Source organism: Martes martes (genome assembly GCF_963455335.1).
Source record: "Martes martes genome assembly, chromosome: 15".
In the NCBI taxonomy this organism is placed as follows: Eukaryota; Metazoa; Chordata; class Mammalia; order Carnivora; family Mustelidae; genus Martes; species Martes martes.
The window spans coordinates 45,661,713-45,685,338 of record NC_137903.1 but is presented as its reverse complement, the minus strand read 5'-3'; the positions used below and the strand labels follow the sequence as shown (position 1 = coordinate 45,685,338).

At 39.4% G+C, this 23,626-nt stretch overlaps 1 protein-coding gene across 1 annotated transcript in view; it reads right to left on the bottom strand.

Annotated features, from left to right (window-relative positions):
- AXDND1 (axonemal dynein light chain domain containing 1) overlaps positions 1 to 22,899 on the bottom strand; it is a 95,887-nt gene extending 72,988 nt beyond the window's left edge. The window contains exons 1-9 of the mRNA XM_080823876.1: positions 22,629 to 22,899; positions 22,067 to 22,251; positions 19,395 to 19,567; positions 18,263 to 18,366; positions 10,960 to 11,080; positions 9,712 to 9,797; positions 7,609 to 7,665; positions 6,506 to 6,608; positions 5,124 to 5,245 (exon numbers count right to left, since the gene is read on the bottom strand). Of these exons, the coding sequence (XP_080680002.1) occupies positions 5,124 to 5,245; positions 6,506 to 6,608; positions 7,609 to 7,665; positions 9,712 to 9,797; positions 10,960 to 11,080; positions 18,263 to 18,366; positions 19,395 to 19,567; positions 22,067 to 22,160 (860 nt within the window). The 5' untranslated portion in view covers positions 22,161 to 22,251; positions 22,629 to 22,899. The remainder of the gene's footprint in view (positions 1 to 5,123; positions 5,246 to 6,505; positions 6,609 to 7,608; positions 7,666 to 9,711; positions 9,798 to 10,959; positions 11,081 to 18,262; positions 18,367 to 19,394; positions 19,568 to 22,066; positions 22,252 to 22,628) is intronic.
- Positions 22,900 to 23,626: the final 727 nt, after the last annotated feature.

The following is a 23,626-nucleotide window of genomic DNA, read 5'->3' as shown; positions in this document are numbered from 1 at the left end:
GAGTAAAGCAACCAGTCTGAAAAGACTACCTGCTGTATGATCCCAACTAGATCACATTCTGGAAGAGGAAAAAGTATAGACACTGCAGAATGATCAGTAGTTGCTGCAGGTTTGAGGGAATGGGAATGGAGGGATGAACAGGTGATAGGTGGGGGGTTCAGGGTCATGGAACTGTTCTGTAATGGTGGTGATACTGCATGAAATCGACACTGACTAATTAGCATGCTTCCCACATATAGTATATTTCACCAAGAAAATTTGAAAAAACTGAGGATATTTAGCCTGAATAAGGGAATGCATAACAGGAAAAATAAAAATGGCTATTTTCAAATATTTAAAGAGCTATAAGGTAAAAGGAAGAACCAAGTTATTCTGAGTATTTTCACAGTACAAAATGAGGGTTAGTGGGTAAATTTGTAGAAAAGCAAATTACATTAATATAAAGTAGCTATTACATTTTTTTAGTAGGTGAAACTTGATACACAAAGGAATATGTGCAAATGAAGAATCACAGTGATGAAATGACTGTGAACGCTTTATAATTTTTTACTGAGATATAATTTACATGTCATAACATTCACCCTTTAAAGTACATAATACTCTTTAGTATATTCAAAAAGTTGTGCAACTATCAGCACTAATTCCAGAGTATTTTCTCATCACCCCCCCCCCCCCCGCCGCAAAATCCTTAATGGTACCTGTTAGCAATCACTCTTCCTTTCTCTTTCTCCCAGTCCCTGGCAACTACTAATCTACTTTCTGTCTGGATATGCCTCTTCTGGACATTTCATATAAATGGAATCTTACAATATTATGACCTTTTGTGACTAGCTTCTTTCACTTAGTATGTTTTCAGAGCTCATCCTTGTTATATCATGTATCAATACTTCATTCCTTTTTATGATTGAAAAATATGCAAAATATGCATTTGTCAAAACCCATAGAATACAACACAAAAAAATAAACCATAATGTAACCTATGGACTTCAGTTAACCATAGGATATCATAGTGTATCATAGCATGCCGCATTAATAACAGATGCTAATAATGAAAGAATCTGTATATGGAGAAGGGGGGATAAGTGGAAACTCCTTATTATCTGTTCAATTCTGTAAATTTAAAATTATTCTTAAAAGAACCTTTTATCTTTTAAAGAAAGTTAGGGACATCTGGGTGGCTCAGTCAGTTGAGCAACTGACACTTGATTTCAGGTCAGCTTGTAATCTCAGGGTCCTGGGATCAAGCCCTGCATCTGGCTCCTTGCTCAGTGGGAAGTCAGCTTGACCCTCTCCCTCTGCCCTTTCCCCCACTTAGGCATGTGCTCTCTCTCTCTAAAATAAACAAATCTTTGAAAATAAATAAATAAATAAATGCCAGACGAGCACTTTCTTTTTTAAAAAGGTTTTATTTATTTATTTGACAGACAGAGATCACAAGTAGGCGGAGAGGCAGGCAGAGAGAGAGAAAGAGAAGGAAGCAGGCTCCCCGATGAGCAGAGAGCCTGATGCGGGGCTCGATCCCAGAACCCTGGGATCATGGCCTGAGCTGAAGGCAGAGGTTTTAACCCACTGAGTCACCCAGGTGCCCCACAAGCACATTTTTTAAAAAATTGAATAGGTTAAAAAAAAAAATGAATAGGTAGGGGCACCTGGGTGGCTCAGTGGGTTAAGCCTCTGCCTCCAGCTCTGGTCATGATCTCAGGGTCCTGGGATCGAGCCCTGAATCAGTACCATCTACTCAGCTGGGAGCCTGCTTCCCACTCTCTCTCTGCCTGCTTCTCTGCCTACTTGTGATCTCTGTCTGTCAAATAAATAAGATCTTAAAAAAAAAAAAAAAAAGATGTTACTAAGAAAATCATAAGGAAGAAAAAATACATTTATAGTACTGGACTATAAAAAATCTGCTCTACGTGAACCTGTGCAATTCAAACCCATGTTGTTCAAGGGTCAACTGTATAAATGCTACATGATCCCATTGATATGAAGTTCCTAAATAGATGAAACTAATCTAAGGGGGGAAGAGGTCAAAACTCCTGGAGAAGGGGGTGGGCATTTACTGAGAAAGAGCATTAGGGAACTTTGTGGGAGGATGGTAAGCCTCCACATCTTGTTAAGAGTTTGTGTTTGTCAAAAGTCAATAAAGGCAGACAAGATTTGTGTTTCTTGATACATGTAAATTTTACTCAAAATGGAAAAAAGGTAAATAAAGGAGTCTGTCTGGTTAATGATATACATGACAAAGTGTTTAGGGGGAATACACTGAGGTCAGCAATTTACTTTGAAATACATGAAATGACTGGATGGATAGAAGGATGGCTGGTTGGATAGACAAGTGATAAAGCAGAGTATAATGTTCATGGCAGAATCTAGATAGTAGGTATGTGTGCGTTCACATTAAAATTATTTCCATTTGGGGGCATACAGGTGGCTCAATCGGTTAAATGATTTCAGCTCGGTCGAACCCTGTGTTGGGCTCCCTGCTCAGCACAGAATCTGCTTGAGGATTCTTTCCTTCTCCCTCTGTCCCTCCCCCTGCTCGCACTTCTTCTCTGTCACTCTCTGAAAACAATTATCTTTTTTAATCATAAAATAAACTTAAAATAAAATAAAATTCTTTCCCTTTTTACAGATATTTGGAAATTCCCATAATAAAATATTGTAAAAAAATAAAAATAACAAGAACTGAAAAAAAAAGTCAGGTGCCTGCTGCAACCAAAGATATTTATAGTGTCAACCCAAGAAGATTGCAACAGCATCCCTATTTCTTTGTAATGTGAGAATTTTGTTCAGCTCATATTCAATCTGACAGTTATTTTTCCTCCTATAAAAAAATATTATTATGAAACTTGCATATGAAAACTTCCCTCTGGGCTGCTGGGTGGCCCAGTTGAGTAAGTGTCTGCCTTCGGCTCAGGTCATGATCCCAGGGTCCGGGGATTGAGTGCCTCATCAGGTTCCTTGCTCAGCGGGGAGGCTGCTTCTCCCTCTGCCTGCCACTCCCCCTTCTTGTACTCTCTCTCTCTCTCTCTGGCAAATAAATAAATAAAATCTTAAAAAAAAAAAAAAAGAAGCAAACAAACAAAACTTCCTTCTGCTGTAACAGGCCTCAGAGGCAGTTGCATGAAAAGCAGAGACACACACAAGCAGATCAGAAAGCACTCCCTGAGACCGGAAGCAGAAAGCTACGGTAACAGGCAAATGAAGAGAGGAAGTCAGAGGCTGATCTCAAGTATTTCCAAGGCATGCATGGTATTACCATTTCCTGGGGACTTCTATTGGATCCTCACAAGGATCTCGTGAAGCAGAGAAAACACTTTAAGATACCAAGCTCAGGACAACCATAGTCTTCCCCATTGAAGGTGGGCCCTAGACCTTCAAAAGATCTCCTACCACAACAAAATGCTGACCACTAGATTATTCTGAACTACTGTGTTTCACCATTCCACAGACACATCATGAATGTTTGCACAATCAGCCTAAAACCTCATGGCTTATTCTCAACTACATTGTATTCTTTTTTTAAAAAAGAATATTCCACATTCATGTATACTTCCTATTTACGTATGTATGTATATATTTACTTACTTAAAGTACACTCTATGCCCAAAGTGGGGCTTGAACTCACCACCCTGAGATCAAGAATCACATGTTCTACTGACTGAGCAAGCCAGGCACCCCCCATCACCTATTTTACATTTTTAATTCCCAACTTTACCCTATTCTAAGTCCTTAGCTTAGGACTGCCCGTCTCTTTCTGTCTAGACTTAAGGATTGGACCTGACCTTATTTTGGCCCCTATAAGCTAACTCCTGAAATCAGCTGGAAGAGTCCCACTCATTTCTACACCTCATAAGGGAAAGTCTGGATCTGCCATTAGTCATCTAGCTCCTTTGCTATGCTTCCTCATCTGTCCCTCCCAGCTCTGTTCTTGGATTGACAACTCAGACTTCAGTTGTTCCTACCCTCATTCTAATTTGCATTCTCCAGCTCTTGGGGTGTTCCAAGAACTGACTCCTTAGTATCCAATCTTGACAAGTATCTTATTAATGGCTTTGCTCCTCATTTCTCCATAAATCCATAACTCAGACAGTGGGAAAATAGGGCAAATTTATATTACCTGTTCTCATTCAGGAGAAATACATACAGAAGATCTAACAATCTTCCGTGGTTCCATGGCAAGTAAGCTGCAGATATGTAATTTGAACCCAATACTCTAATTACACTATTCCTTCCAGCTTTTTGTTAAGTACCACAGTCATAAGAAGCATTATAGTTTTAATAGTATTTATCATGATCATCTATAATAATTATATATACAAGGCATCTACTTCTGTGCTCTCATTTAACCTCACCACAATCCTATGAAGCCTTTTAAAGCTTGACACAGAGTAGATACTCCACAGACATCACTGACTAATGAATGGACAAAGTGACAAATGGACAAATGAATTGGGACAAACTCCCAATCATAAAAGAATACGGTGTTGGGGCACTTGGGTGGCACAGCTGATTAAGCATCAGACTCTTGGTTTCAGCTCAGGTCACTATCTCAGGGTCGTGGGATCAAGCCCCACATCAAGCTCCACACTCAGCGTGGAGTCTGCTTGAGATTCTCTCTCTTCCTCTCTCTCTCTGCCCCTCTCCCCAACTCATGCTCTCTTACTCTCTCTTTAAAGTAAATAAATCTTTAAAAATAAAAAAGAGGGGCACCTGGGGGGCTCAGTGGGTTAAGCCTCTGCCTTCAGCTCAGGTCATGGTCTCAGGGTCCTGGGATCGAGCCCCATGTTAGGCTCTCTGCTCAGCGGGGAGCCTGCTTCCCCTGCTCTCTCTGTCTGCCTCTCTGCCTACTTGTGATCTCTGTCTGTCAAATAAGTAAATAATTTTAAAATCTTCAAAAAAATAAAAATAAAAAAGAATATGGTGTCAAACATCCCAACAGAAATCATCTTAAGAAAGTCCTCAACTATTTTTTTTTTTAACTTTAGAAAACAGAAATGCAATTCAGTTCCTTATTATCAATAGAATAGAGAAGGGAACTTTTTTGATTTTCTCAAAAGCAGATATAAAAGAATTGTAATATAAAACTCAAAAGGAAACCGGGATATTCCAATAATAGCTCTAACCTGATTTTGGACAGTAGTTCTCCTCTATCTGCACAGTCCACACTGACTTGCCGAATAAGTTCATGAAATACTGTATTGTAAATGTTCTGTTCCTTCCTTAGCATATGCAGTAGTTTGTGCATCTGGCAGAAGATAAGGAATATCATCAGTATTTATTACAGTCTTATCAGTGAAATAGCACTTTAGGAAATAAGTACGCTGAATGTGAATGTTTTAGGAACACCTTGATAATTTATTTCACTTACATTTTTCTTTATAAATATAATTACAAAAATAATATATTATTTTTAGAAGTCTGTTTCATCATGTACCTCTTTACATGATGCACTGAGAAGGTCACAATATCACTTCTATAACATCCCCGCCAAAAGTACATAACCTGAACCTAATCATGAGTACACATTAGACAAACGAAAATTGAGGAACATCCTACAGAATAACTGGCATATGCTCTTCCAAATATCAAGGTCAAGAAAAGCAAAGAACTGTTTCAGATTACAGTTGTCTAGGAACATGACAACGGAAAGTATTATGTGATCCTGGGATCCTGAAACAAGAGGGGACAAGAGCTATAACAACCATTATAGGGACAACTAGCAAAATTTGAATTCTGAATATGGACAGATAATTCTATCACATCAATGTTAAATTTTCCAATTTTGATAACTGTATTATGTTTATGTAAAAGAATGTCCTTATCCATAGGAAACATACCCTGAAATTTTTGGTGATAAAGAGGCATGATGTCACCAGCATACCGCAAATTGGTTGAGAAGAAACTATACATATATGATATGTGTGTAGAGAAGAAGAGAGAATGATAAAGCAAGTAGAGCACAACGTGAACTAGTGAATCTGGATAAAGCTTACATAGGAATGCTTTATACTGAACTTTCAATTTTAAATTCTATAAAAATAAAAATTTATGAAATAAAAGAGAAAGAGCCCTCATAAAGAAAACTATCTGTGTCTCTGTAAAATTAAAAGAGTGCTTTCATTAACAAAATAAAAATTTTAAGTGCTAAGAAAGCATGGTTTAATTGGCAGTGGTTTTTTAGTGGTACATAAAATAATAAAGGTCTTATAATTAATGGCACTTTACAATCAATGAAATGCAGTAATAATAATAATAGCAACAATTATATAGTGTTTACCACATGCCAAGCACTATTCCAAGCCCTTTACATTCACATGTCATTTAATATCCACAACAACCCTATGAGATAGGTATTATTATTACCTCTTATTTAAAGATGAGTAAATTGCAGCACAAATACATTAAGTGACTTGCCCAAGGTCACTAGCTAATAAACTGCAGGGCCAAGATTCCAGTCCAGACATTCTGGCTCCAGAATGCATGCTCTCAACCACTTTACAAGTACCTTGGTTGGCCCTGTATATTCCTGATTTTCCACACCAGCCCTCTCTAGCATAGCATCCATCACGTCATTCAGCTGGACCACTTCAACTCTTTTATTAGGTTTCCTAGAGGATTAAAGTGATAGATTTATGTAATAAAGTGGTGTAACAGGTCATCCTCAAGTGACTAAAAGAATATAATATATATAAAATGTATATGCTATGGATTACTAATGGCATGTTTTTTATTTTAGGGAGAGAGCGAGCTGGATGAGGGGCAGAAGGAGAGAACCCCCAAGCAGACTCCCCACTGAGCACGGAGCCCACAAAGGGCTCAATCCCAGGACCCTGAGATCATGACTGGGGCTGAAACCAGGAGGTCACCCAACAGATTAAGCCACCCAGATGTCCCTGGAATACTAATGTTATTTTAAAGCATAGCCCTGTATGTACTGATCTAGTGGGTTACAGCAGTAATACAGTTTAAAAAAAAGAAAAAGGGAAATGTAAATAGTATGATCCTCTTTTGTGTAAAGAAAATAATGCTTCCTTCCAACATTTCTATATACTTCGTGTGTAGGATTGTAAGAACATAGAAGAAATATGGAGAGATAAATACCAAGCTGTTAATATTGGTTACTTCACAATATAAGTGAAGAAAAGGGACAAGGGAGAGAGAAGAAAAAAAAAGACTATAGCAAACAGATCTGTTGTACAACATTGTGCCTAGATTCAGTGATAACTATATTGAAAACTTAAAAATTTGTTAAGAAGATAAATCTCATGTTAAGTGCTCCTCCCACAATAAAATAAAATTTTAGAAAAAAAATTTAAAACTGTAAAAAAAATGATTTTATAGCACTTAAATATTATTATAAATATGTAAAAATTTAAAACATTGATTAGATGATAGAATTGTGGACAATTATTGTCTTGGGTTTCTGCTATAATTTTAATATTTTCTGTGCAATAAAGTACTAAGGTAAATATATATATACAAGAAAAATAAATATGTATAAATAAATATGCATATGTACATTAATAAATATGTATATTAAAATAAATAAATATATTCATGTGTATATGTTCCTTCTGAGAAATACTTTCAAAAATAAACCATACTTACATGGATGGGAAGAGCAACAGCCTGTTTTCACTATCTGTGAGGAGAGTAGTATATTTGCTATAATAAATAAGACAGAGAAATATTATCATAAGAAAATTAACAGGCCTATTTATCACATATAACAACATGATAAACCTAAGACCTCATAAAATTGGGAAGCTTGGAGGCAACTGAAAAGGTCCATCATTTTACCCAGAAGATCACACCTAGATAACTACAGACATAGATGTAATGACATTTATCATATTTGGAATATTTTTAGTAAAGGAGTTTTAATAACATTCCTCATATGTGAAAATATGAACATTTCCTTGATTCATTTTTTTAAATGCCTTTTCAAAGGTGGAAGGATGTTCTAAAAACACTGAAGTCAATGAAGTTAAATGAATAAACAGGCTATAAAATTAATCAACAGAGATAAAACTAGAACCCAGTTTTCCTAACTCCCAGCCAAATCTGTCCTCTGAAAAGTGCCCATTTCCACCCAAATGAGTATCACAGTGAGAATCACATGGTAATCCTTCTAATTCATTATTATTTATGCAACATTTTTCTTCCCCTAGTTAATAAACATTTCCTTTGGTTCTGCCCCCTACTGGAACTCAGCTGGTTAGTAAGGTCCATTTTCAGAATTTAGAGCAGTGAAAATCTCCAGGGACTATGAAGACTCAAAATAAAGTTTCTCAAAAATGAGTAAGAGGAACCAGAAACAATGATAGCCCAGGCACAATGAGCACACCCACCATCCAGATCTTGACTTCTAAGTACCATTCTCCACTAAAAGGAATCTGCATTCCCTAGAGAAGTGACATAGCTCACTCCACAGTTGGAGCTGGGAAATATAAGATGAACCTGAAAATTTTATCAAGTCAGAAAATAATGGAACACTCAAAGAATCATGGGGACAGGTCTAAAGAATATAAGAGCCAGTTCAAAGGAGCTAACATTGACCAAATCTAAAAATTTTTTAACATAAAAAATAATCATAGTAAAAGAACTATAATCCACTGGGAAAAAAAAAACAGTAATCCATGAATCCATATGGTAAAATGTTAACTAATAAACAGAGAAGATACGATGAAGCTAAAAAAGTCATCTAAAAGATCTATAACTGGTGGGCTTCTAGGAAATAAACACTGAAGTATTTGGTAGTAAAGGGTCATATCTCCAACTTACTCTTGAATAGATTTAATGTGTGTATATGTGTGTGCGTATCAAAGCAAATAAGGCAAAAAGTAAACAGTGAGTTAAAACAGAGTATATGAGAGTTGCTTGTCATATTTTTGTAACAGTTTTATAATTTTGAAATTATATAAAAATAAAAATTCCCCCAAAATGAATTCCATTTACTTCTTTTTGACAAAATATTGTTCTGAAACCAACCATCATAAGGAAATACCATAGCATGTGTATTGGAAAAGTAAAAAGAGTGACAGCCTCTGGATAACTTATTATAAAACCTTAGTCCAAAATTCTAATTTTTTACACTATGAAACATTCAAACGTTGTTTTAGAACATACAAGCAAGATCCTATTTTTAATCCCCTAATAGAAAACAAAGAAAACTGGAGATGACTAGTGTGAAGGCTGGACCCAAGCCCTAGAGTGTGTCTTATGAGACATCAGCTCAGAGGGCGACTTTCCTTTGTCTCCTTGTCCAAAACCATTCCTAAAGAGGTCTAGGTGAGCATTCAGAACAAAGATCCACTTTTTTTTTTTTTTTTTTTTTAAAGATTTTATTTATTTATTTGACAGAGAGAGATCACAAGTAGGCAGAGAGGCAGGCAGAGAGAGGGGGAGAGGGAAGCAGGCTCCCCGCTGAGCAGAGAGCCCGATGCGGGACTTGATCCCAGGACCCTGAGATCATGACCTGAGCCGAAGGCAGCGGCTTAACCCACTGAGCCACCCAGGCGCCCCAAAGATCCACTTTTTTAATTGAAAATTAAATAGTAAGAAAAGATAGAGAACAATTTGATCACTAAAATCCCGAACTCTTTTCAATAAAACATTTTCATTTTGACACCTTTCTTAAATTTGGGATGGAAGGCCAAATATTTCCTTATTGTAATATACATATTACCTGGGATATTTTACAGTACTCACTCATCATAACACTCCAAGCCTGAAACTCCTGTATTTGACACAATATGAAATTCTTCAGGAACCAAAGTATCTGTTAGTTTCTTTGTCTTAAAAAGAAAGAAAGAAAAGGACAAGAATGAAAAATTAGTAAATGAAAAAAAGTTGAATTGCATAAATCAACATTCCTACCCCCACAGGGATGCTATTTATTAAGAGGTTTTGATTATAGAACTAATAGCATTAGTAATATGGACCATAGGATGTAATAAAAAAACATTCAGCACACATTTTAAAAATAACCACGAATTAAAGAACAATCTTGGGTTTAGTGTTATTCACACATGTCCCACATATTCAGTTAATCCATTGACTCTTTAAAATTCAATAGGAATTTTAGTGAAATAAGTCAGTCAGAGAAAGACAACTATCATATGATCTCCCTGATATGAGGAAGTAGAGATGCAACATGGGGGGTTAGGAGGGTAGGAGAAGAATAAATGAAAGAAGATGGGATCGGGAGGGAGACAAACCATAAGTGACTCTGAATCTCACAAAACAAACTGAGGGTTGTTGGGGGGGGGAGGGAGGGGGGGGAGGTTATGGACATTGGGGAGGGTATGTGCTATGGTGAGTGCTGTGAAGGGTGTAAACCTGGCGATTCACAGACCTGTACCCCTGGGGATAAAAATACATTATATGTTTATAAAAAAAATTAAAAAAAATTTTTTAAAATTCAATAGGAATTTTAAATTTACCTTAGCAACATGCCAAAACTAAGAATTCTACAATTTTGAACTGTAAACCTATAAAAAAAAAATCTAATCTCCTATACTGTATTTTCTAGATTAAAGTGGTAACTGTTGTTTGGAAAATGGCTTAAAAAGAGGTATCATAGGGGCGCCTGGGTGGCTCAGTGGATTGAGCTGCTGCCTTCAGCTTGGGTCATGGTCTCGGGGTCCTGGATCGAGCCCCGCATCTGCCTCAGCATCCCTGCTGAGCGGAGAGCCTGCTTCCCCCTCTCTCTCTGCCTGACTCTGCCTACTTATGATCTCTCTCTCTCTGTCAAGTAAATAAATAACAAAAACTAAAAAAAAAAAAAAAGAGGTATCATAGATCCTTTCCCACTAAATACTCTTTCCTAGAAATAATCAGAAAGTGCTACGAAAACTGACAAGTAATACAGGTTGTTGTTACAGTACAACATTGCTTTATATTTTTAAGGAAATGACTTAAAAAGAAAGGAAATTATTTGTCAAATACTTTATTTACCTTATGAGGCACAATGACACCATCATGTGACTGTAATGATCGTTCCAAGCGCGGGGGACAAAGCGAACTCTCCCTGGCCTCACCTTTAACATATTTAACATCATACAGGAAAGAAATGTCCCTAAAAAATAAGAAAAATATATTTACAAAATAAATTTTCTGTCTGGCTACTGGATAAGAGTGGGTAAGATCCACACACATCCTTCTAGTGGGTAAAAAGGGGCACAAAACCAGTCTCCTTACTTCAAGCTTCACTAAGAGCGGAGGTGTTAGACATGAGCCACCCCCTCCCCATTCTTCCTCTTCTCCACCTCATCTTTCTCCTTCACATCACAAATCCCTTCCCTCCCGTCAACCTCAGGTTAAGATGTATTCTCTTCCCCAGGGTTATTTCCTCCACTGACATCCTTGATTTCATCTTTACCCACATCCTTTGGGATCTCATTCCACCAATCTACTCTCTGTGTGCTTCCCCCTCCCTTGGAATAATCACTTTGATCTGTAACTCAAATCTGTTCTCCTTCTAAAAGTCCTTCCTTGACCATGCATGGCTGTCATGTTACCAGGATCTATCAGATCTCTCACTGTCCATTAATCAGACGTTAATCAGATTTCTTGAAATCTGATTTCTTGAAATTTCCTTGCAATCTAATTTCCATCCCTCTCTTCTGAAACTACTCTAGAAAGCTGATAACTTCTACCGCTAAGTCATCAGTTCCTTTCTTCCACCATTTCCCTGTAATATGTCCCAGGGTTGACCATCTCTCTTTCTAAAAACATTCTCCTCTCCTCTATCCTCTGTGTTACTGGACTCCTGGTTCTTTTGCCTTAACCTCTCCTTCTTGAACTCCTCTGTGACTTCCTGTCTACTAAATGGAAATGCTCTGCAACATTACAGCCTCACCTCTCTGTCTCCTGACCCTACACTTTCTCTCTAAGCAATGCCATCAAATCTCACCTTATCACATGTTACCTCTACATACCTCTGAATAAGCCTCCCTCCATTCTAACTCTCCACCCTCCTATCTTCATTAATTCTGTCAGGAAGTACTACCACTCTATCCATCAAAAGCTTAGCATACATAATTGACTTCTTCCCAACCACTGCCCTAAATTCCCATCCACCACTAACAGTTATTAATTTTATAGTCACCCTCATAGCATTCTAGCATTGACTCTGTTGTTGCCAATGCCAAATCACTAGTCCAAGCTATACCTACTTTTTATGTGGACTCTCAATTCTTTCATATACTCTACACACTTCTGCCAGATTCACCTTCCTATAGCAGTTATAATCACACCACTTACTGCACGTGATCTTCAGGTTTCTGCCCCTCCCCCAATTGTAACTGGTATAGCCATTATGATAAATAGAATGGAGCTTCCTCAAAAAAAAAAAAAAAAAAGAACTACCATATGACCCAGCAAACCCACTTCTGGGTTTATATCCAAAGAAAATTAATCTGGATTTTTTTAAAGATTTTATTTATTTATTTGACAGAGAGAGAGCACAAGCAGAGGGAGTGGCAGGCAGAGGGAGAAAGAGAAGCAGGCTTCCTGCCGAGTGGGGAGCCTGATTCGGGTGTTGATCCCAGCACCCTGGGATCATGACCTGAGCCAAAGGCAAACACTTAACAACTAAGCCGCCCAGGCACCCCATGAATCCTGATCTTGACAAAATATTTGCACTCCTTTGTCCATTGCCACATTATTCACAAGAGCCCAGACATAGAAACAACCTAAATGTCCACTAATGAATGACTGGATAAAGAAAATGTGTATATATAGAGAGAACAGAATGTTATTCAGCCTTTAAAAAGGAAATCCTGCTGTTTTTGACAGCATGGATGAAGCTGGAGAATATTATGCCAAGTGAAATAAGCCAGACAAAGAAAAATACTGTATGATTTCATTTATGTCAGATGAGGGCACTGGGAGAAAAGGGGAAATGAGGAGATGTTGGTCAAAAAGTACAAAGTTTCAGTTATGCAAGATGAATGAGTTCTGGAGATCCAATGTATAGCACAATGATACTGTATTGTATATTTGAAATCTGCTAAGAGAACCGATCTTAAATTTATCTTCTTATCACACACACACAAACACGAATCCACACAAATGGTAACTATATAGAGGTGACAGATTGATTGTGGTGCTCTTTTTACAATGTATACATTTACGAAAACACTAAGTTGTACACTTCAAATATACACAATTTTTTTTGTCAAAACTATCTCAAAGTTTTTTTTTAATGAAGTTATGTTTTTAAAAACTTGCTCTCAGGATTAGTCACTATCATACCAATAACTCCTAGAGATTGGCCAATACAACTTTGTTGTATAAAAACAATGGATGGTTCATACATATATATACACACACATACACATCTTTGTAAAGGAAATGTTGGTTTGGTAACTGTCAAATTTTCTCAAAAAGTAATTATAGGACCCTCTTATATTTCTATTATAAAAATTATTGGGGCGCCTGGGTGGCTCAGTGGGTTAAGCCTCTGTCTTCAGCTCAGGTCATGGTCTCAGGTTCCTAAGATCAACCCCCGCATCAGGCTCTCTGCTCAGTAGGGAGCCTGCTTCCCTCTCTCTGCCTGCCTCTTTGCCTACTTGTGATCTCTCTCTCTGTGTCAAATAAATAAATAATCTTTTTAAAAATAAAAATAAAAATTATCAGTTATCTTACTTGATTTTTATTTTTTTATCTTCATTTTTAGAGGGAGCATTTGGTTTATATGTTGGTATGTAAATCTCATTAAAAAATAATCTGTTTTAGGGCGCTTGATTGGGTCAGTGGGTTAAGCCTCTGCCTTTGGCTCAGATCATAATCTCAGGGTCCTGGGAACAAGCCCCGCATTGGGCTCTCTACCTGGCGGGGAGCCTGCTTTCTCCTCTCCCTTTCTCTCTGCCTGCCTCTCTGCCTACTTGTGATCTCTCTGTCTCTGTCAAATAAATAAATAAAATCTTTTTTGAAAATCTGTTTTATTTCTGATAAAACACTTGTGGTAAATCACTTGTCTCTACTCCTCTGGAAAATCTTTTTTTTTTTTTTTAAGATTTTATTTATTTGACAGATAGAGATCACAGTAGGCAGAGAGGCAGGCAGAGAGAGAGGGGGGAGCCAGCTCCCTGCCAAGCAGGGAGCCAGATTGTGGGGCTTGATCCCAGGACCCTGAGATCATGATGTGAGCCAAACGCAAAGGCTTAACCCACTGAGCCACCCAGGAGCCCCTGGAAATTCTATTTTTATTTACAAAAACAAAAAAACAAAACAAACTTTGATTCCTAGCCATAACACAAAAAACTGGATCCCCCAGTTTATTACACTGAGTTCATACTTCAAATTTTTCTTCAAATAATCACTGGTTATGTTTATACATAAGCATGTTTTTTATCTGACATCAAGGAATGAGGTATTTCAGAGATCAATTTTCCAAATAACTGAGATATGCTTTTTAAAAAAACATTGTCTTTCTAAAAATGTATTTAAAACTTGACAGCTTCCTTAAGCAGAGTGTATGTAACACAATATAATCTTTTCTTGACAATTCAAGTAATGACTTATGAAGTTGGAAGTGTCCTGAGGACAGTCTGGTTATGTTTCTGACACCTAAGTCAGTACTGGAATATGGCAGGCCCTAGTGTGTGCTGGGTCCTTCTTTGAGTTCAATGGTTGGAAAGCACTTCCCAGACACCCTTGCAGCTAGGGTTCTGGGTATGAACTAACTTCTGCAAGTAGATGCACTTTTGCAAGATTTCAGAGGTAGAAGTAAAATGGGAGTTGCTTTCCTGTCATTTCTTTGGCTGATTCTACCAACATCATCATGAAAAAGTGGTTTTCCTGAAACATTCCAGAATCCACTGTCCAGCTACCCCAGTCCATAGGGGCAGTGCAGTAACCGCAGGGACAGCTTCTTGATTTCAGCTTCCAGATCCTTGGATCACAGTTAAAGGACTTTTTTTTTTAATTGCAATATCATTCACATACCATAAAATTCATCTTTTTAAAGAGTACAGTTTACAAGTTTTTAGTATATTACAAGTTTTTACTATATTCACAAGTTTCAATATATTCACAAAGTTGTATGACTATCACCAGTATCTAATTCCAGATTATTTTTATCACCCCTCCCAAAAAAAACCCTTACACATCAGCAGTAATTCTCCACTCTTCTCGCCAGTCCCACCCCCAGTTTACTTTTTGTCTCTATGGATTTCCCTATCCTGATACTTCATATAAATAGAAACACACATGTGCCCCGTTATGACTGGCTTTCTTCACTTAGCATGTTTTCAAGGTTCATCGGTGTTGTAGCAAGTATCTGTACTTCTTCATTCCTTCCTATGACTGAAGAATATTCCATTGTATATGCCATTTTGTTTATTTTTTCATCAACTGATGGACAGTTGGTTTGTTTCCACTTTTGGGGTGCATGAATAATGTTTCCATGAATATTCATTCTAAGTTTTTGTGCAGTCATATTGTCTATTTTCTTGGGTATAAACCTAGGTGTAGAAGTGCTGGGTCATAAGGTAAGCCTATATTTAAATTTTTGAGGAACTGCGGAACTACTCTCCAATGAGGCTGCTCCATTTTACATTCCCACCAGCAATGTAGGACACTTCCAATGTCGATATCCTCACAAATGCTTGTTATTGTCTGTTTGTTGACTTTGGTCATCCTAGTAGGTGAGAAATAGTATCTTTTCAGGTTTGATTTCCATTTGCTTATGGCTAATGATGTTGAGCATCTTTTCATGTGCATATCGTCCATTTTTACCTTCTTTGGACAAATGTCTATTCAAGCGGGCATACTCCTGAACTCTAGTAACAGCCTTGGAGGTAACAGCCTGGATAGTAGGTTAATTCCACCCTGTTCTGAGAGTTATTCCCAAAAGTACTGCTACATACCTGCTTCTCTAGCCCTTCCAAGAATTTTGTAAACACTTGATTTACTGCTTAAAATGAATTCTGACTGATAAAGCTGTTGAAAAGTATTACTCAGAGGCTATTGCTGGGTTGTTTTATATTTTACTGCTGTGCTCTAAATATTTAAGGTTGCCAGACAAGTTACCTCTTGTTATAAATACCATTAGTTATACATGTATATTAATTTTCTACTGGTGTCATAAAAATTACCACAAATTTAGCAGCTTAGACAACACAAATTATTATGTTATAGTTCTGTAGGTCAGAAGTCCAACACAGGACTCACAGGTGTTGACAGGGCTGTATTCCATTCTGTATTCCATTCTGGAATGCTCTAGGGGAAGATCCATTTTGGTGCCCACTGGAGTTGTTAAAGGAACTCAATTCCTTGCGGTTCTAGGACTGAGATCCCTGTTTCCTTGATGGTTACCAACTGAGGGCCATACCCAGCTTCTAGATGCCAAAAGTAGTTCTTAGCTTGTGTCCTCCCTTCCTCCATCTTCAAAGCCAGTAATAGTCGGCTGAATTCCTTCTCTCACACTTCCACTGTGTCTTCCTCCGTTTCTGACCTGTTCAACTTCCTTCTTTTCCCACTTTAAAGACTCAGGCCATTAGATTGGGCCCATCCCGAGAATCCAGGTTAATCTCACCAACTTGTGGTCCTTAACTTAATCACATCCACAAAGTCTCCTTGGCTACGGAAGGTATATATTCGAGTTCTGAGGTACAGTGAGAACATTTTGTAGGGAGGCCATTACCCTGTTTACCACAATACAGATCACAGTTTCAAAATTCCAAGTCAGAAGTCATTTGACATTACAACTTTAATACTGGGTTACTGCTGTATTCGGATACAGCTTATTATTTTTTTCAAAGTACTTCAAACATCTCATAACTATTAATCATAACTAGTGATCATTATAACCATGATTTAAATGTATAAAATAAAATACAGATATTTTGACACTTAAGCCCCAGGACACAAAAGTTAATAGCCCAAGTTCCTGCCACTTTTTCTAATAACAAATTTATTTACTTTTTTAAAAGACTTTATTTATTTATTTGACAGACAGATATCACAAGTAGGCAGGGAGGCAGGCAGAGAGAGGGGGAAGCAGGCTCCCTGCTGAGCAGAGAGTCCTATGCAGGGCTTGATCCCAGGACCCTAGGATCATGACCTGAGCCGAAGGCAGAGGCTTTAACCCACTGAGCCACTCAGGCACCCCATAATAACTTATATTTAAATGGCACTGTGTAGAGGCACCTGGCTGGTCAGTCAGTGGAGCACATGCCTCTTGATCCCAGGGTCATGAGTTTGAGACCCATGTTGGGTGTAGAGCTTACATACAAACATACATACATACATAAATAGCACTGTCCATTATCTCCTTTAAAATATGTGCTTTACAATATCCCTGGAAGGTCCATAAAATGGACTAAGTTTTTTATTCCCTTTTTACAGATGAAAAAAATGGAACTCAGAAAGATTAAATAACCTACGCATGTGTTAATGTTTATTATTCCAAATTAATGTGTCATTAATGTGTGATAATATTACATATTATTGCTTTTAGATGAAACAATATCTCATGAGGGGCGTACAACTGATGAATGGACTACACATAGAAAATGAGCTGGTCACAATCTTCACAGGGAAACCGGGGACAGTCAGAATATTTTTAGGAATGACGTAAAAACAACAAATAGTATTTGCTGATTTGATCTAAAGGTGGAGAGGAAAACCAAGGAGTAAGCACTTGCTTTTCAAGGTTTTCATGAAGCTATGTTACTCACTCTTCTTGAACGTGCTGATGAAAGAGGCACTCTAAGGCACTCTGCCTCTCGGATCTTGTCCCTTTTACTAGGGTACAACAAGGGACAGGGGAGCAAGTGGACAAGGACACAAAGGCATGCAAAAAGCAAATCTAAACTAACCAAAAGCCAGGAGAGTTAATAATCCTATACACAGAAGGGTGGTCTTGTGTCTTCTTCAGATTATATTCTGATCAACAAAGATACTGTAAACTTCAAATTTAAAATCTTTGATTCTGGGCACCTGGGTGGCGCAGTTGGTTAAGTGACTGCCTTCGGCTCAGGTCATGATTCTGGAGTCCCGGGATTGAGTCCCACATCTGGCTCCCTGCTTGGCAGGGAGTCTGCTTCTCCCTCGGACCCTCCCCCTTCTCATGCTCTCTCTCTCTCTCTCCCTCATTCTCTCTCTCTCTCTCAAATAAATAGATAAAATCTTAAAAAATATATTAAAATAAAATAAAATTTTTGATTTTGTAATTTTCCCACTGTGCCCCTCCCCAAGAAATGAGAAAACTCCCTTCGTCAGCATCCTCCCTACCATCTGCCTTCTTTACCTTCCGGCACCGGTTAGGGAAACAGGATGATCAATCAGGTATTTGAACTTATTTCTTCGAATAGGGTGATACCATACTTGGTCAGTCTGACGCGGAAGAGTGCCCTAAGAAAAAGCAAATACGTGAATATACAGCAGAGGGAGCTCTAGTGAAATGAAATCTGTTAATCCTTTGGAAAGGCATTTGGATAGTCTATGGAAAAAAAGAGAAAGCAGAATGCTTAATCAATACTATGCAGAAAAACTGAAACTGGGACAATTCAAAAGTGAAAGAAAAATATCAAGACAGAGTAGTAATAATGATCACTTAGGTAAATCACATTTTAAATAGCATTTCCTTGGAAACACTAGCACAAATGATTTTAGTTTTCATTCTAGGAAATTAATTTTAAAGTATGTTGAAAGACAATCAGGAATATATAACACTGGACATCTGGGTGGCTCAGTTGGCTAAGCCTCTGCCTTTGGCTCAGGTCAGGATCCCAGGGTCCTGGGATCGAGCCCCACATCAGGCTCACTGCTCAGCTGGGGAGTCTGCTTCTCCCTCTGCCTGCCATTCCCTCTGCTTGTGCTTGCGCATTCTCTCTCTGACAAATAAATAAAATCTTTAAAAAAAATTATATATATATATATATATATATATATATATATAACATTAAAAAAGAAACAAGCCCAAATTGAAGGCATTTGTGCTAAGCCTCACATCAGCAAAGCAACTGGATTGCAGTTCTAGCATCTCCCAAGAGTGGCATTTTAAGCCAATCAACTGGAAGTTCCTGATCAGCACAAAGGAGGTAATCAGTCTGATAGGCTCCCACCCTTCCCCAGTAGATGACCTTGCCCAAAATAATCCTTTCTTTTGTTTATGACATCCTTGTCCCTGCCCTTTTCTGCAAAAAAAAACAAAAAGCAAAAAAACAAAAAACCTCTATTTTGTACAACTTCTCAGAACTCCTGTCTACTTCCTATATGGGATGCAGTCTGATTCATGAATTGTTTAATAAGGTCAATTAGCTCCTCAAATTTACTCAGTTGAATTTTGGTTTTTAACAAAGAACATGCTCAGTAAATACCTAATGAACTGGATACCAAAGAGACGGGTTCCCATGTACATCATATAGGTATGTACTCACTTTTGGGGTTTTAGTTTTCTTAGGGGGCAATAAGTTTTCAGGACAAGGACCAGCATTGGCGGCATAGGTCAGAGAAAGAAGAACTTCCTCAGGGATGAACTCATTCTGAAGGGATGTAGGATGGGGTTTTGAACGATCCACCATATTTTTTTTTTCCTTTAGTTCAGGAAGTCCTAAGGAAGTAACAGGAAAGAAAAACTTGGTGCAGTTTTCAGTGGTTAGTTGGAGATTCCCAGGCTGCCTCATCAATACCACCTGTACGTTTCTAACAGAGCAAACACTGCTTCTGGTTGCCAAGATTAGTAACAATATTTTAAATACTGAACATCATCTAGTCAAAAAAAAAAAACAAAAACCTCATATTGCCTTCCTTCCTCACACTAACATCACAGTTTCAAAAACCGAGGCACAAAGATGAACCTCCATTATTCCAAATTCAAAATGGAAAATTAAATTCACATCACCTGCTCAATTAAATGGAACAGCCTTAACATGATGGGAATGCCTATTTCCCCTTTGACGTGAAAAGGACAAAAGAAACCTTTCCTCAAAATCGTCAAATTATTTAGTAATTATTTCTGTGTAAATCCAAAGGTGAGAAGAACGGATTTAATTGGGGCATTTCTACAGTGGAAGGGATCTGAGTCGGGTTTAAAAGTAAAAGCAGAATTAGGATTGTTGGAAATGAAGAGTGGAATAATCCGAGCGAGCGGCAGAGTAAGAACTGTACGGAGAGTGTTCAGCCTGAGGAGGGCAGAGGAGTTGTAAAGATAGGGAATGGGGACAAACAGGAAAAGGCCTCCTGTGACGTCAAGGAGAGTGGGGTTGTTGCTTATAGCCCTCTCCACTAATCTATGCCCCTCACAAAGCATGGCTTATGTTAATGATATATTTTTGGAATGTTGATAAGGTCCAGAGCTGACAGCCAAGAAAGAATTCTTGAGATGTCTTTGGTGCAATAAAGGTGATTTTACTAAAGCAGGGGACAGGACCCGTGGGCAGAAAGAGCTGCTGCATTGGGGTTGCGAGGAATGGCTGATGATATACTTGGGACTTGGGGGAGGTAAGGAAAAAGGGAAGTGTAAAGATTTATAGGATACTGGAGGCCTGGCTAATGCTGAGTTAAAGTGTTTTTCTTCTAGTAAGGCATTAACATTAAGTCGGTTTGGGGAGCTTTTTTGGAGGAATGCTATATACTCTTTCTATTACAACTTTCTGTCAATAAGTAGCAGGTGGTAAAGAAACAACTTTGTTTACATTTCCTTCTGCCTCTGTTTCCCACATCACTTACGGAAGAGCGTAATGTTAGGGCTCCAGAAAATTGAATTATGGGTCTCTGAAAGTTACACTATTGATATGAATGCTTTTTCCTTGTAAATCACTAAGACACTGGTAAAATGATGGAGACTCCTGTCTGGAAGGACTGTGATCTCTGTTAGTTAACCATTTGTTTTTCCTTTCCATTGGCTTTAGGGCAGCCAGCAGTATCTGAAGTGTCACACACATCCCACCCAGGAGTAGGTAGGTGCTGGGAGGGTTTCGGGTGTCAGCTTAACTTTGCCCCAGCTTGCCTTCTGCTCCCTCATCATTAATTTCTATAAGGAGGTAGCATGCCTTCCCTGTTCACCAGCAAAAGTTCTAAAGTTCCCATTACCAAATCTCTTTATCTCTTGAATGTTTGAAATGCAGGTAGAATATCACAAGAAATAGGAAGGGGGAAAAAAAAAAAAGCTAGGTGGGGCTTTAGCACAGTCTCCCCTTAAAGGGAGTTTTGGCATAATGGGAGTAGGGATGAGTCTAGATGATTCTTATTCTAGAGCAGACCTGCATTTATCTCTATATGAATGAAAATCTTAAGGAATTACTGTCATTTAGAATAATTATTAAAACCTCATACAAACTGGTTCCTTAAAGTCAGAGCCCAGGTACCAAAAAAAAAAGTTTCATGCAACTACTGTAACTAAAACAGGATGAATATAAAACTAGGGGCGCCTGGGTGGTTCAGTCCGCTGAGCATACGACCCTTGATTCCGGCTCAGGTCATGATCTCAGGGTAGTGAGATCCAGCCCTTCCGTTGCACTCTGCACTTGGCTGGGGAGTATGCTTGCGTATTCTCCCTTTCCTTCTGCCGCTCCCCCCCCTTTTTCTCTCTCTCTAAAATAAATAAACCTTTAAAAAGAAGCTTTAGAACAATATAAAACTCATCATCATATAAAAAAAAAAGTACACGGGCGCCTGGGCGGCTCAGTGGGTTAAGCCTCTGCTTTCAGCTCAGATCATGGTCTCAGCGTCCTGGAAAGGAGCCGCGCATCCCGCTCTCTGCTTAGCAGAGAGCCTGCTTCTCTCTCTCTCTCTGCCTGACTCTCTGCCTACTTGTGATCTCTGTCAAATAAATAAATAAAATCTTTTTAAAAAAAATAACATTAAAAAAAAAAATCTAAAAAAAAAAAAAAAAAAAGGTACAGTCTTCAGGTGGAGTACTGAGGCCGGGCTCTGACTCAAAAGTACCATAAAAGGAATGGCTTTTGATTTTGTTGAAACAAGTGTATTAGAAAGACAAAACTAATTAAGGTATCCCGAAATCTCAAGATTCAGCGGAACGGGGAAGGGGCTGTGAGTTCCGTCCATGGCCATGGTTACTTGTGTCTGCGGAATCCTTCAAGAAATTTACCTGTCTCCTCCTTGGATGCAGAGACTTTTAATTTTTTGCCCCCAGGCGTTAACATGGAGGTTAGCAATGTGGAGGACGATTTCGGAAGAGACATAATTGTCAAGGCTTCCTACCACTCTTTGGTCATTTGAAATACCGCTCCAGAAAGCGGACTTAGATCAGCGGCGTACTGGGATTGGACAGTCCTGCAGGCAAAAGGAAGAGAGAAAACGAGAGAGACCCATTTAGTGCTTCTGTTAGGATCAGAGTTTATAATTCCTCTGGCGTGGGTTTTCCTTCTTTGGGGAGCCTTCCGCGTTCTCCAGGTTACCTGACGCGGCTGAGAAGCCTGCGGCTGGGTCGGGGTCCGGACCCAGGCCGGGAAGGTCACGCTCGGGCCACCCACCGGCTGCTGGCCCCACCCGGAGGGCGCCCTGGCTCCAGGCGGGGAGCTGGGGTCCGGGGCCTCCCTCCCCCGCTCCACGCAGCGCCCCGGGGCACACCAGCTGCAAGGACTCGGGGTAGGGCAGAGTCCGCGCCGCGTCGCTCACCAGAAGTGATGGGAAACCGAGACGGCCGCTACCTGCAAATTGTGTTTCCCGCCAGACATCCCGCCTCGCCTTTTCCCGGAGCGCCAGCGTGTCGCCATAGAAACCCAGGACCCCGAGCTTTGGCCGCCCTCACGGGGGGCTGTCTTCGGAGTGCCGGCGGAGGAGGGGGCTAGCGAAGAGTCCCAACACCCCGGGATGTGGTGTTTCTCACCACAGGATAGGTTCAGCAGCCATAAAAAACAAACATTTAATCGGGCGGTTCTCACGGAATGCGCAAGTGTGTAGATGCCGGCGCTTCCGCCCGCAGGTCGTCGCCAGTGCGCAGGCGCCAGCGGGGCCGGGGTCGCTCTCCCTCCTCCCCCGGGGACGACCTTCGCGGCTCCCGGTTAAAGGCGCCAGCTGCCAGATTGGAGCTAGCAGGCTCTAAGAGATTTGTTTTCCCATCGCTCTCTCCCACCTTTTTGTTGTTTTTCCTATTTTTACAAAAAAAAAAAAAAAAAAAAAGCCAAATTCAAAGTGAACTTAACCAAAAGCTCTGTTTTCCCATCTGTTGAGGCTTCCTTGCGGATGTCGCCCCTGCCCTTGACCTCTTGGTGAAGGCTTCCTTGGGCACCTACGCACTATCCGCACCACCACGCCCCCATCCCCACCCCACCCAGCACCCTGAAGGCATTCGTAGGTTGAGTCTTCTTTTGGCTGGAGGCAGGGAAGATGATTGAGCTTTAGGAGGAGCCAACCCGAAAAAATTAGTTGGGGCTTCCCAGAAAGCTGTTCTCAGGAAATGGCATAAAAGCACTGGCATGGAGGAGCTGAAGTCCTGCCCCTTACGGTCACCGGGGGTCATTTTCTATTAATATGGAGCCTTGGGGCGCCAGTGGGTTAAGTGTCTGCCTTGGGCTGAGGTGATCTCAGAGTCCTGGGATCCAGCCCCACATCCGGATCCCTGCTCAGGGATAGTCTGCTTCTCCCTCTTCCCCCTGCTCCTGCTGATTTCCTCTCTAATAAATAAAATAAACCTTTTTAGAATCCT